Raw genomic sequence first — 15,284 nt, 5'->3', positions numbered from 1 at the left:
TGCGCTAGAAGGCTGCAGCCAGGGACTGGAGGGGACTTACTGACCCACCTCTCGAGAGCAGGTTACTTGCCTACACCTCTCCCACCCGCCCCCCCCACCCCAGTTAAACCGAAAGTAGGCGCGCTCGCAGCAGGTTTCAGATTTTTAAAGGCTTTAACCGCCCCCGCTGGTTTAAAATCCCCCCCGCCCGCCCCACTGTCCTAGCGTTTACCCTCAACAAGCCAACTGCATCTCCTGCAATGCTGTGCGAACACTGAATACAGGCACTATAAATGCCACAATCACCGCTTGCTGCCTCAGTGCAGATCTGCCACTGCACAGGATTAATATGGTCAAGCTTGGGGAAAAGAAAAAGACGGCCACTGTAATATTTACCCTGTATTTTGACCCTCTTTCTTCTGGATTCCGTTTCTTATGATCGAGACGCGCCCTACGAGCTACAGCTGAATATTCGCACCAAAAACTGTTGTCGAATGGCGATTCTGGGCTCCTCCAAAACAGCAGAAATCCACTTCCTCAATGGCAAAGTCGGGGATCAGTGCACCCCATCGACGACTTCCACCAAAAGATGACGTTTATCAAGTTGACATCCTCGAGATGTCAGGAAATCACCCTTCTCAGCCTGGAGGTGTATTTCATCCTTGCAGGTAAACATTTTCCAAGATAACCAGGTAGATAAGTGCACTCTCACTTGGTGCACTATTCGTTGGAGCAACTTAAGAGGCAAATAGTATAGATACATTTAAGGGGAAGCTAGATAAGCATGAGGGAGAAAGGAATAGAAGGTTATGCTGATAAGAGTTAGAGGAGGAAGGATGGGAGGAGGCTCGTGTGGAGCATAAATGCCAGCCAGCATGGACTGGTTGGGATGAATGGCGTGTTTCTGTGCTATATATACTATGTAATCTATGTACTTTGGTGTAGCTGGAGCCAAACTTTACTGAAGTATAATGTAATTCATATTGGAGAGTTAATAGCCTACTTGATTCTCAGTGGGGCCAAAGCTAGATTGGGAGGTAAAGAGAGAAAGATGCCACAACTGAGGGGGACAACATGTGAAAGAAATGGTAAATTGCAATCCTAATCCCCAGCTGGATCTGGGAGATTGACTCCCGAAGTCACAGGATTGCCAATGTGATTTTCCATGTGCACTCCATACCAGCTCTTATTTGTTTTGCTGACTATATAGGTGTGGGGGGGGAGGGGGGGGGGGGAATTACACACATAGGTGGTGTGATGCACAAAAGGTGAAAAATAAGTGACATCTGTGCACGAACACTGCTGAAAGTCAACAGTATCAATGGGGCAACTCAGTGAATCAGCTGCAATATCCTGCTGACGGTCACTGTCCAAGCTCATTCATCAAGAACAGCCACTTGGCTGAGGTATCAGAGTCACAACTGCCCAAGAAAACAGAACCACAGCAAGTCACCAACTTTAGAGAAGGGGAGTAAGGTAAGAAAACTAGAGCAGAAATTAAAATGATTACAACTTTTTCAGGTCTGTTAAATCCAAACTGCAAACAGAAGCTGTAGAAAATTCCCCATATGTATATGATCCTTGCTAAATTATAACTGTCGTAGGGTTCCCTATTGCAGAGGAAGCTGTAAATAAGAGGCTTAAAGTGCATTGAAGAACGTTACTGCAACAGACGAGAGCATTCGTTCAATATGGGTAGTGTGGGCGAGGAATTCTCGATTTATGGGCCTGTTCACCAAAAGAGAAAATGGACTCTTACCTGAAATTCCAAATGCTTAGCACTTTTTCCTTGTGATGATTTAGCTTCACTCCCAGTGTCCTTTTTAGTTCCTTTATAATAAACAAGTAAAACTAAGTTTTAAAATCTCATCTAAAAACCTTACTTATCCAAAATAGGTCACTGAAATTTCCATTCCTTATACTGTATCCAGCACAGACTGGTTGGGCCGAATGGCCTGTTTCTGTGCTGTATAGCCTATGTATACATTTTCATCACCTGCAATTGATGACACACACCAAAAAAAAAAGGTTTGAAGGAGTAAGAATTGCAAATGATCTGAGATATAACAATCAAATGAGAAGTAACTTAAAAAAATATATACTTCATAAGACATAAAAGGGGGAGAAATTCGGTTGTTAGCGCCACCGATTAACGCCTAAAGAGGCCGAGAAGTGGGGCGCTAGCCAATTTCCGGGCGGGCGCAGGGCGCCTAGCCCCATATTGAGCATGCATTTAGCGCCGGCGCTAAATCTTAGCGCCCACTCATGGGCGCAGGCTGATTATGATGTCATTTGAGTATGCAACGCCTTTTGGGCGCCCCGGACCGGAAATTCAGTGGCGCCCCCCTCCGTAGCGCCTGGCGCTAATAGTGACAGCTTACCTGGACCTTACCAAGTCGCTCTCGGGCTGGAGGAGCGTTATTTAAAGGGGACTGGTGTGGTTTAAAAGCGGCAGCCATTTTTGGAGCACAACTTCCTCGAGAGCTACAAAGAGTTGCTGAGCTGCACACCGAGAGCCATTTGACCACTGAGCCAGCGCAGGCAGACGATCTTCAGCCTTCTGACCATCACCTTGCTGTTGGTGAGCCTTGACAATGGGGAACCTTCCTGTGGGCACTTATTATGGGGGCTGCATTGGAGGGGAACGTCCTGCTGCTGAATCATCTGGAAAGGGCACTGAGACGCTGGGAGAGGGGGGCGGGCCAACAGACGTCGCCACAGCAGACCTTACGCTGGCAAGGGTTTTCCGACAGCAGTTTTCCTACATGAACACGCCGGAGGAGCAGTGTGTCAGAAGGCTGCGATTTAGAAAGGAGGTGGTGACTGAGCTGTGCCAGCTGCTTCAGCCAGATCTGCAGCCTCAGATAAGGTGCAGGGCATCTCTGTCGGTGGCTGAGAAGATGCCTGCTGGCCTGAACTTCTACGCGAGCAGCTCTTCTCAGGCTGCGCGTCAGAGGCTGATCAGAAGTAGCTTCTAGGCCCCTCTCACGGAGTGCTTACTGCCATTCCAAGAACAGGAATGGAACCGGTCTGATACCCCCAAGCCTGTGAAGGGCAAGATGCATGTAAATAGCAGGCATGGCCATTGTAAATGAAGAAAGTGTTTCATTAAACAAAATGTGGTTCCTTCAAACATGAGAAAGCTATGGCAACAGAAAGCAAAACTAATACACTGACACATAACTGCCTCTCACACCCGGGAGACTGTCCAAAACATAAATCACATTCCGACCATCTTCCTTGGCCTCGATTCCACTGCGCCAACCAAAGCATCCAATGCCCCATCAGTGAGTCGTTCCGCCCTCTGCCTCACCCTTTCCATGTCTTGCTAGGCTGGTGCGCCACAGGTAGGCTCCCACCGCTTTGAAGGCCTACAAGGCAGTGAGTGTGTCTGGTGATGCCAATTGACCTGCCCCTTTAAGAGCTGGCCGGCGCCACTGTGTCTCAGGGAAAGTGAGTATTGACAGCACCCTCGCTGCGCCCCGCCGCCGCGAAATTGGGTTGCGCCGCCGGGTTAGCACCTTAAGAGTAGCGTGCAGCGCCTGATTTAGCGCCGCAATCACCTTTAGGGGCGCTGCAACCCAATATCGCGCCAGGTGGCGCTAAATCGCAACTGGCGCTAGGCTTTGCGCTTTGCCAGAACTAGCGCCCCAAACGGGGTTATACCCAATTTCTCCCCCAAAGAGCTGTACCTCAAACAGGCAGTTTTAACATTTATGCCAGGATTATTCTTTATATGGTTACTAAGTCTGACACTGTGGCATCCTCAAAGCCTGTTTATAGATGACAGGCAGTTTCTTGTCAAACTAGTCATATGCCTAGAAAAGTCACATCTTGGTGGTCCTATAAAACTGCAGCTAAAAACCCAAAGAACAGGAGGACAAGCGGTGGAAAAAACCAGCAGAATAATACAAGCGACATCACACTATTTAATACCACACGTGTGTAAAACCAAACACCGACATAGGCACGAAAAAAGTCAGAGTTCCTTGTAACTGCCAATACAAAACTGCGTCCCATTTCTTACTGCTTCACCAACTTCTACAGAATAGCTAATGTCTTTGTTCCTTTCATCTTTCTGTTCCCATGACATTTATCTTAAATAAAAGATCTTGAAAGGCACCCAAGACTGTACAAGGCATTGCAATTCTGGCCATATCGGTGAGTTTTACTGGATTCGGGCATCTTAAAATCCCCATGTATTTGAAGTGGTTGGGATATGGCACATCTATTGAACTGAAATGGGGCTCACTCAGAAATTGGACAACAGCAGGGGCACTTGGCGAAATGGCTTTGCACAATTAACTTCATCTCTTAGTGACTGTGGTCACACAGCACAAAAACTGCTCAGCAATCTCACTCAGAAAAGCCCCATTTCTGACTGGCTTTGTGCAGTTGGGGCGCTCCTGAGGCTCAGGTTAAAATACATTGTAAAAGGAAACTTCACCTTGCGTCTAACCAGCACCATCCCTGTCCTGGGAATGCTGGATTATGACAGAGGGTAATAAAAGTGTTCCTGGAGGAGGCTCGGTAATACATCTGGGGGATCCAGAAATTATCATCTCTCAATCGCCTACCTGCTTCAAATATCTATCCAATTCTCCCTTTAGTTGTTATACACTATCTCGGTAGATCACTCCACACATTCACCACACTCTGCACGCAAGCACATACACACTTCGTGTTTCATTCACTCTAAATTCAAGCTACTGTAAGTTAACTCTAAATGCTATTCTATTATTAGGTAGCCCACCAGGATCTGCAGTTATTTCATAAGACATAGAAGATAGGAGCAGGAGTAGGCCATTCGGCCCCTCGAGCCTGTTCTGCCATTTAATGAGATCATGGCTGATCATCCAAATTCAGTACCCTGTCCCTGCTTTCTCCCCATATCACTTGATCCCTTTAGCCTTAAGAAATATATCTAACTCCTTATTGAATATATTTAATGAATTGGCCTCAACTGCCTTCTGTGGTAGAGAATTCCACAGGTTCACCTCTCTGGGTGAAGAAATTCCTCCTCATCTCAGTCGTAAATGGCTTATCCCTTATCCTTAGACTGTGACCCCTGGTTCTGGACTCCCCGCCATCGGGAACATCCTTCCTGCATCTAGTCTGTCTAGTCCTGTTAGAATTTTATAAGTTTCTATGAGATCCCCTCTCATTCTTCTAAACTCTAGCGAATATAAGCCTAATCGACCCAATCTCTCCTCATACGTCATTCTTGCCATCCCAGGTATCAGTCTGGTGAATCTTCACTGCACTCTCTCCATGGCAAGAACATCCTTCCTCAGATAAGGCAACCAAAACTGCACACAATACTCAAGGTGTGGTCTCACCAAGACACTGTACAACTGCAGCAAGACAGACAGGATTAATACAAGCATGAAGCTAAAAATCTAGATCCAAATTCTCAATGTTTCCTGAGGGAAGCAGTGTAAAATTGAAGTAAGCTATTATCCTTTTCTATTTTGTATAGGAGCAATTTAAAAATAATAAAATATTCACACAAATAGGTCATACGATCACACATTTAATTTTCAGTAATCCCCACCCTACAGTCCAGCAATATAAAGAGGAATATAACTCTTTCGATCACATAAAACAGAGTCATAAAACAAGATTCAGCAACCAAAATAGAAATAACAAACAAATAATCAAAGATCTGAACACCCATAGCAAAACTCAAAAATACATTAAAAAACTATACACAGTGAAAAAATACCTGGCTTACATTTGCATTACATCTGCGCATAAGCTATGGGCCAAAGATCCTCGGCCCATCCAGAAGGGGCAGATACCAAGTACATGCTTGGTTCTAACCTTGCCCAGAAGTTACCCGTGGAGTGGAGCTTCTGCCCAATCCAAACAAGGCCACCGACACAGAAGGTGTGGGGCCATGAGGAGGGGCTCCCATATTGGAATTTCCCATTTTCCCAGCCCGGAATCAGTGGCAGGTACGTCCAACGAGAATAGGTGTGGATTGCGGACAGAACCGCAAAAAAGATAAGTTTCTTTAAAAGTTACGTTAAATGCAACCCTCTCACAAAGAGGACTCGGTAAAAACTCCCACCCCGACACTGGACACTTGGGAGAAGATGGGTGCCCAAGATGCATCCTTACAGGCGTGGACACTCACTAGGAACATTCAGATTTACAACCTCCCTAAGTCAACATACTCTGGTGGGGTCTGCAGTGGGCACAAACCCAGAAGAATTGTTGGCCCTCAGGTTTTCTGCAACCTTTTTATCTAAATTGATGTTCACTACATTCCTCTCCTCCTTTCCCACCCAAATTCAGGCCCCGCTGAAGATATTTGTGCTAACTTTTCAATTTGTTCTGCTGACCATCATGTCTGGATTGGGATTTGTTTTGTTTAATCTGAAATAACTATATATCCAGGTAAAGAAAATATAAATGCATTCATCTGAATCCAAAAGCTTTTAATAGGACATAAAGTTAATGAGGAATACTTCCGGTTTTGCTAAACAGCATCGATGGTTGTAGGTAGGCAATACATAGGGCATAACAGTGCATCTGATGGACAACCTTCACAGTGACATTAACAACTTAAAGGTTTTTTGAAAATACATTTCTAGCATTCACCATATATTTTACTTTAAACTGTAGTTGCTGAATATTTAATTTTCAGGGTTAGCTTTTCCTTGCTATAAGCTTGGTCAGGCATAGCACTCGGAAACTTACATTTCCTGTTACTGTTTTGCATTATAGCTTGCGTCTACTGGGAAATGCTTCAAGATTAGAAACCCTAAAAGCCGCCAGAGTCAGGAGACTGTGCGGCACAGTGGGTTAGCACACTGCCCTTTCACCTCCGAGACTAGCTTTGAATCCAGCCCAGATGGCTTGGAAGTGTCTAATACAGAGTCTAAGTACCTAAAATGGAAACATATTACCCAGCACTAATATTCCTCACTAAAACTTTCTACAAAAATATAGCATTTAGAAACTGGAGTAAATAAGACTGATTTAAGAAAACTCATTTTTAGTATTCACATCTCACAACTTCAATGGTTTTGAAGTGTTGATGTTGAACACATTTTTAGGGTCAGCTGTTCCTCAATAGGTCAGATAAGCATAGCAACTAGCCCAAATTATGGCTGCGTACAGTAGTTTGCTACAATAATTGATAGCTTGAAGTTTGTGTCATACCATACCAATAAAACAAATCCTATAAAGAAACTTCAAATAAGAATTACGAATCAATTTCACATGAAAACAAACAAATCCAGTTTCTAATAATCAATGTGTACAGCAAGTGATTATCAGACTTTCGTATTTACCTCGTGCCTTTGTCTTTTGTTTTGATTTTAGTTTGAACAACTTCTTGCTTGAAACCTCCACAACAGAGCTGATCTTGTTCTTCTGTGCCATCACAAGAAACTGAAAAATACAACAAAAAAGAACATAATTATAATGGGACTTAAGAAATTGAATGCTGCATTTTCAGGCTCAAGGAACATTAACAGGAGGATGTAATAGAAGTGTTCATAGTTATATGAAAGAGTCTACTAGAGTAGATAATGGAAGATTATTTCCACTGATTAGCAAATCTGTAACACGGGATTATAAACTCAGGATTTGTCCTAGAAGCACAAGGTGGAGGTTTGAAGGATTTAATTCCATACAGTGTTATTAGAGTATAGAATGTTTACCACAAGTTAATATTAAATCCAAGTCAATCAGAACATCTAAGAGGGAAAACTAAATTAAACACAAGGCAAAAGGAGATGGTAATGGGACAAGTAAAGAAACAAAAGATAAGTCTAGAGGAGGTGCGAATGGAAATAGAAGAATCATCAACAGCTACCATCTGAAAAAATGGGGGCAGAGGTTATGATCTGAAATTGTTGAACTCAATGTTGAGTCCGGAAGGCTGTAAAGTGCCGAAATGAAAGATGAGGTGCTGTCCCTCGAGCTTATGTTGAGCTTTATTGGAACAGTGTAGGAGGCTGTTTTTTCCGGAATTTTGTCTTTTAATCTCTCCTGCCTTCCACCCTTTCACAGACCTTCCCTTTTGTTTCTATTGGGAAGTGGGATTAGGCTGGATAGCTCTTTGTTGGCCGGCGTGGACACGATGGGCCGAAATGGCCTCCTTCCGTGCTGTAACTTTCTATGATTCTTTCCTCCCTCCTCTCTTTCCCTGCCTCTGCACTTGTTTAAAACCTGTTATATCGCTAACTTTTTTTCAGTTCTGACGAAAATTCATCAACCTGAAACGTTAACTCTATTTCTCTCTCCGCAGATACTGCCTGATCTTTAGTATTTCCAGCATTTTCTGTTTTTATGCTAATGTTCACTGTTTAGGATGATATGAACAGCAGCCACTTGGATGAGGAGGTTGCTCAGCAGCCATGGAATTGCACCCCAGCAAGAGATCCACACCTTCCAGAGAGGAGACAATTGGCAGAAAGAGAAAAATAGTCTATTTTCAAATAAAACACAGACCTCTGGAGACCATTCAAATTTTGCTCAATTTATTGTGTACTAAATGATTTCAATAGAATAATCATAGAATCAGAAATTTGCAGCACGGAAGGAAGCCATTCAGCTCAGCGTGTCCGTGCCGGTCGTCAAAGAGCCATCCAGCCTAATCCCACTTTCCTGCTCTTGGTCCGTAGCCTTGTAGGCCACGGCACCTCAAGTGCACCTCCGCGTTCTTTTTGAATGTGGTGAGAGTTTCTGCTTCTACCACCCTTTCAGGCAGCGAGTTCCAGACCCCCCCACCACCTACTGGGTGAAAAAGTATCCCCTCTAAACCTCCTAACATTTACTTAAAATCTATGCCCCCTGGTTGTTGACCCCTCTGCTAAGGGAAATAGGTCCTTCCTATCCACTCTATCTAGGCCCCTCATAATTTTATACACCTCAATTAGGACTCCCCTCAGCCTCCTCTGTTCCAAAGAACCCCAGCCTAACCAATCTTTCCTCATAGCTAAAATTCTCCAGTCCCGGCAACATCCTTGTAAATCTCCTCTGTACCCTCTCTAGCACAATCACATCCTCCCTGTAATGTGGTGACCAGAACTGCACGCAGTACTCTAGCTGAGGCCTAACTAGTGTTTTATACAGTTCAAGCATAATCTCCCTGCTCTTATATTCTATGCCTTGGCTAATAAAGGCAAGTATCCCGTATGCCTTCTTAACCACCTTATCTACCTGTCCTGCTACCTTCAGGGATCTGTGAACACGCACTCCAAGGTCCCTCTGCACTTCTCAGTGTCCTACCATTTATTGTGTATTCCCTTGCCTTGTTAGAACTCCCCAAATGCATTACCTCGCACTTCTCCGGATTGAATTCCATTTGCCACTGTTCTACCCACCTGGCCAGTCCATTGATAACTTCCTGCAGTCTGCAGCTTTCTTCTTCATTATCCACCACACGGCCAATTTTTGTATCGTCTACAAATTTCTTAATGATACCCCCTACATTCAAGTCTGAATCATTGATATATATCACAAAAAGCAAGGGACCTAGTACTGAGCCCTGCGGAACCCCACTGGAAACAGCCTTCCAGTCACAAAAACACCCATTGACCAGAACCTTTTGCTTCCTACTTCTGAGCCAATTTTGGATCCGACTTGCCACTTTGCCTTGGATCCCATGGGCTTTTACTTTCGTGACCAGTCTGCCATGTGGGACCTTATCAAAAGCCTTGCTAAAGTCCATATAGACTACATCAAACTAGTCAAGATGGCGGCCGTGACGGTCCGGTGCTGAGGTCGCTCTCCCTGTTTCGGGTGGCCAGCTCTCGCCGCTCGCTCCCGCAACCGGAGCGAGGTGCTCGGCGAGTCGGGCAGAGGCAGCGCAGCGAGCAGCAGCAGCAGCCAAGCCGACCCGCTGGAGCACATCGGCCGGCAGCTCCGCGGCGGGAAGGAATTCCGACTGGGAGGAGGGGAGCCAAGCATGGCGGCCAGAGGCCGACCCGTGAAGAGAGAGAAGTAGGCCCCGGGCCGTGGAGCCGGCGACGGTGAAGAGGAGGCCGCACTGGAGCATTCACATCCCGACGATGTGTTCGGCGAGTCGGGCAGAGGAGCGCAGTGCAACGAGCAGCAGCAGCAGACTCATGACACGCTGCAGCACGTCGGCCGGCAGCTCCATTTCGGGTAACTCGTAGTCCGGATGGGAGGAGGGGAGCCGGGCATGGTGGCCAGAGCGGGAGAAGCAGGCCACCACACGTGGAGCCGGCAACAGCGAGGAGGAGGCTGCGGTGAAGAGGAGGACATCATGCTCCCACTGCCACGGGAAGCCATTGTATTGACTCTGAACGCGGCGCTGTATGTATAGCTGACGCGTCCCTACGGGGAACAAGCATTCCATTGTACTTGTTACATTTGGCAAATAAATCTACTCTGAAATCTGACCCTCCTTGTTACCGCCTCAAAAAATTCAATCAAGTTAGTCAGACATGACCTCCCCTTAACAAATCCATGCTGACTGTCCTTGATTAATCCGTGTCTTTCTAAATGAAGAGTTATCCTGTCCCTCAGAATTTTTTCCAATAATTTTCCCACCACCTAGGCTGACTGGCCTGTAATGACTCGGTCTATCCCTTTCTCCCTTTTTTAAACAATGGTACGACGTTAGCAGTCCTCCGGCACCTGTAGCCAGAGAGGATTGGAAAATGATGGTCAGAGCCTCTGCTATTTCCTCTCTTACTTCTCTTAACAGTCTGGGATACATTTCATCCAGGCCTGGGGATTTATCTACTTTCAAAGATGCTAAACCCTTAATACTTTCTCTCTCACTATGTTTATTTCATTTAATATTTCACATTCCTCCTCCCTGATTGCAATGTCTGCATCGTCTCTCTTTTTTGTGAAAACAGACGCAAAGTATTCATTAAGGACCATACCCACGTCTTCCGCCTCCACACATAGATTACCTTCATGGTCTCCAATAGACTCTAATCATTATTACAGTAACTTTTGGAAAGAACCACTTGCAACACAATACAATTCAGCAAGTCAATTGTTTAATTCTATTACACGCCACAAGAATGTTTTAGGTTTTTTTCCTCTTTGTGACAGGACAATAACCTTTCATCAAACACTTCTCATATTCTAGGAGGAAGAAAGTTAGAAAAGGGAACACAGGGGAGCTAGATAGAGTATTACACCCTGGTGTGTTATTTTCAATTTTGTATTGTCAATTGTCAATAGTAATTGAACTAGAATTTGTCTCTGCAATATATCAGAGACACTTCCTGGGTACATAAAGATAAACAACACATTTAAGGCTATATTCCCTAGAATTTAGAAGGTTTGGGGGTGATCTGATCAATGTATTCAGGATTAAAGTATTCAGGATATTAAGGGGAACTGATAGGGTAAGATAGCGAGAAACTCTCCTGGTTGGGGATTCTAGGACTCGGGGGCATTGTATAAAAATTAGAGCCAGACCTTTCAGGAGTGAAATTAGGAAACACTTCTACACACAAAGAGCGGTAGAACTTTGGAACTCTCTTCCGCAAATGGCAATTGATGCTAGATCAATTGTTAATTTTAATTCTGAGATTCATAGCTTTTTGTTAACCAAAGGTATTAAGGGATATGGGCCAAAGGCAGGTATATGGAGTTAGGTCACAGATCAGCCTTGATCTCATTGAATGGCGGAACAGGCTCAAGGGGCCAAACGGCCCACTCCTGTTCCTATGTTCCTAAATAAGAGCAGTTCGAAAGTGATAATAAAGTCATAGCATCAATAACATGAACAAGGCCTCCAGGAACATGCAACAGAACCATGCAACTTTTATTAAAACAGAATCATCCTTTAACAGTTGTCTACAAGAATTAATTGATAGCAAAAGTACCATGGCTCAGGAAATTCAGGCTATTGTCCTTAACTCTTTCAATCTGTGTCTTACTGTTTCTTGTCCTTTGGTAAGCATTTTTTTGCATCACACAATTTACATTATCATCATCAGCTCTCTTCATTCACCTAATATCTTTATTGGTTGGTTTCCCCATTTTATTTCTTGCTAAGCTATTAATTTCTCTTCACTATTCTGGCTGCAACTTCCACTTTTTCTTATTTAGATCCCCATTAGTTTGTTTCCTCCTTGAAGTTCTGTGCAATTTGTTAAATTCTTTTCATTTAACAGTTTCCATTTCCTTTCAGTATACTACTGATTCCTGCACTCTGTTCTTTCACACTTCAGATTCTATTATTGGTTCTTGTTCTGACAACTTTACTGAACCATTTTCCTTAATACTTTGTTCAATAAAGTTTTCCTCCATTTTCTCACTATCCTTTCTGTACCTTTAGTTTTTTTCTTGAGCTAATCCTCCATGGATTCCGTTTCTCTTCCTACTCGTTTGCAGTGCATGCCCTCCTTTCAAGGGCTTTCCCTCCCAATAGTCCTGAAGTGTCATTCTGCTGAATCCTCCACTCCCTGGGCTGCCCTCCAACTACTTCCCCAAGACCGCTCTTCTACTGCCAAATCAAACACTTCCTCTCCATAGATCAGGCATTTCCTTCCTATGATGGATTAAGGTCCCAGATTATAGCACATAATCCCCAGAGTACTTCCCAGTTCATGGAAGACTGACTCTCATTGCATCATAGCACCACTCACTTTAATACCAACAAGCACCTACAACAGATTATGGTGATCTTATTTTCAGAGTTCAATGATTCCTGCACAGATTTGAACAGAAGTGGTAGCATAGCCATGCTTTTCTACTGCTAGCTTGTGGTGAAATTGAGACATAATTAGCAAACAACTTTGCTTCCTTAATAGAAGCAATTCCAAACTGAGGGCTGGATTATAAAATTCTCATCCTAGTGTTGAAATCCCCCCCAATCGCCTTGCCCCTCCCCATCTCTAACCTCCTTCAGCCCTACAACCCTCCAGAGAACTCAGCATTTCTCCAACGCATTCCCGATTTCCTTTGACCCACCACTGGCGCGCCTTAAAGCTTCCCTCTTTGACCAAGCTTTCAGTCACCTGTCCTAATATCTCTGTGGCCCAGTGTCAAATTTTGTCCAATAAAAGCTGCTGTGAAGCGCCTTGGGATGTTTTACTACATTAAAGGCACTATGTAAATACAAGTTGTTGTTGGATTGAGCTCACTTGTGATGCACATCTTGATAAGACAGCCTGCTGACACATGGACAGCAGCCATTTGGGCAAGGTACTGGAGGGGGCCTGTCCCTTATAGTAACCAGACTTCAGCAGCAAGTCAATGCCTTCAGGACAGGAGCAAGACGCTCACGTGGAACGCTTTGTGAATTCAAACAAACGCACACACATTATATAGCTCAGTCAACACTTTGGATGAGGAAGTTGGTAAACTTATTAAATACCATTGTTCTGAACTCGGAGCAGTGAAAGAGCAATAATCAGCTAAACTAGATTATAAAATGTGAGAAGATCCAGTCAGATTTCCTGAAATAGAAAAACCCAGATACAAAACAGCCTGTTGTAATTTGGTTGCAGAGGAACCAGCCGGTTGTTCTCAACTGTATGCAGCATCTCAGTCAGCAACACAAGAACAGCCCACTTGTCCCAGAATGCACAGACGACAGTGCAAGGCTAACTTATTACAATTGCTGATGCCCAGATCAGCACAACTGGCCCACAGAATGGGTACCAACAAAGGATCTTCCACACTAATTGTTCAATATTAATTAATAATATAAAAAAAAGGTACAAAACTTGTAATTGTTCTCTATTTCTAGGACCACTGAAAATACTGTTCCTTCTGGCCAACACAATAGTTAATGGATATATTGTTTTTTTCTAAAAATGCACAAACAAGTAGGACAAAAGCAGTGAGTAAAGGTAAACGCCCCCCTAGCTCCTGTGTAACGTCCCCACAACACAGGGACAATTCAGATCATGTTTGGAGGGAAGGAGACAAGAAACTGGAGGAAAGGCAGGCGGATACGGTCTCTTTAAACTTTCACTTCCACTCACAAGAAACCACTGAGCAAAGCAATCCAAGAGCTAATAATAAAAACTCATTTATTTTCAAAACTAAAACACAAAATTAAAAAATAGCATCTTACTTTTCCACACCCATCTCTCCCCTTACAATGAACACACACAGTGCAAATACAAATATTTCCTCAAGACATTTTTTTAAAAGTCCCTTCAAAAAAATGGCGTGAACAACAAAACCGCCTCCTCAACAATATCCAGAAACTAAGCGCTGGACAGGGAGCGGGAGCGCCTCGCAGCCCAGCCGTTTCCCTGCGCTCGTTGCAGCGGCTGAAAACAGGGCGAGAACCGGAGAGACCTTTGGTTTCCATTGCATGTTTTGGAGGCGTAATTTAAAGAGAAAGAATGAGTGAATGCTGCAGTTATAGTACCTTTAAAATCCCAGGCGCTCGGTTCAGACTGACGCCGTCGCACCGGGGGTAAGGAGTGGCTCCACACGACACTTCCGCCCGGCGCTGCTCACACTGGGGTACTGTGTCTCTGCACTAAAAATGTAGCCCTGCAACTCAGACACTGAAGAGAGAGTGTGTAACCCAGACGGGAGAGGGAGAGTGTGTGTAACCCAGACACTGGAGAGAGAGAGAGAGAGAGAGAGAGAGAGAGTGTGAGTGTGTGTAACCCAGACACCACAGAGTGTGAGAGTGAGTGTGTAACCCAGACACTAGAGAGAAAGTGAGTTTAACCCAGACACTGGAGAGAGTGTGTAACCCAGACACTAGAGAGAGAGAGAGAGAGAGAGAGAGTGTGAGTGAGTGTGTAACCCAGACACTAGAGAGAGAGAGAGAGTGTGAGTGTAACCCAGACACTAGAGAGAGAGTGTGTAACCCAGACACTAGAGAGTGAGTGTAACCCAGACATGAGAGAGAGAGTGAGTGTGTAACCCAGACACTAGATACATAGCGAGAGAGAGAGGGAGTGTGAAAGTGCAACTCGGACACTATAGAGAGGGAGTGAGAGTGCAACCCAGAGACTATATATAGAGAGAGTGCTGTTCGATCTGTGGTTCAGTGGATAAATAATTACACGGATGCTGTACATAAACAAATAACAGGTCTTTACTGGAGGAGAGCAATCTCTAGACTGGGGTACAGAGGCATGCGCACAGCTTATATACCGGTGTGGTTACTGCCGGTACTACAGTATACAGGAGCTGTAAAAAGTAGTTCTGACTTAAAGCACATACACTACAATTCCTCCCTTTTCAGATTAATAATACCCCCTTAATATTCAAATAACAATTACATTTTTACATGTACATTCAATAACAAAAGTCCATTTATAGATTCAGTCTTTGGGGTGGCATCCTGACCCTTTCGGGGATAGCGCCTTTCCAGAGGTTCT

The 15,284-nt window shown here is 44.4% G+C and overlaps 1 protein-coding gene across 2 annotated transcripts in view; it reads right to left on the bottom strand.

Annotated features, from left to right (window-relative positions):
• znf512 (zinc finger protein 512) overlaps nucleotides 1–14,526 on the bottom strand; it is a 66,237-nt gene extending 51,711 nt beyond the window's left edge. Inside the window, exons 1-3 of one of the 2 annotated variants that reach the window (XM_085996962.1) lie at nucleotides 14,315–14,526; nucleotides 7,281–7,380; nucleotides 1,739–1,809 (exon numbers count right to left, since the gene is read on the bottom strand). In XM_085996962.1, the coding sequence (XP_085853088.1) occupies nucleotides 1,739–1,809; nucleotides 7,281–7,371 (162 nt within the window). In that variant the 5' untranslated portion in view covers nucleotides 7,372–7,380; nucleotides 14,315–14,526. The remainder of the gene's footprint in view (nucleotides 1–1,738; nucleotides 1,810–7,280; nucleotides 7,381–14,314) is intronic. The other variant, XM_085996961.1, reaches the window with a different exon arrangement.
• Nucleotides 14,527–15,284: the final 758 nt, after the last annotated feature.

Source organism: Somniosus microcephalus, chromosome 9 (assembly GCF_052327205.1).
Source record: "Somniosus microcephalus isolate GS21.2 chromosome 9, FLI_Smic_1.0, whole genome shotgun sequence".
In the NCBI taxonomy this organism is placed as follows: Eukaryota; Metazoa; Chordata; class Chondrichthyes; order Squaliformes; family Somniosidae; genus Somniosus; species Somniosus microcephalus.
This window is presented reverse-complemented; position numbering and strand designations above follow the sequence as displayed.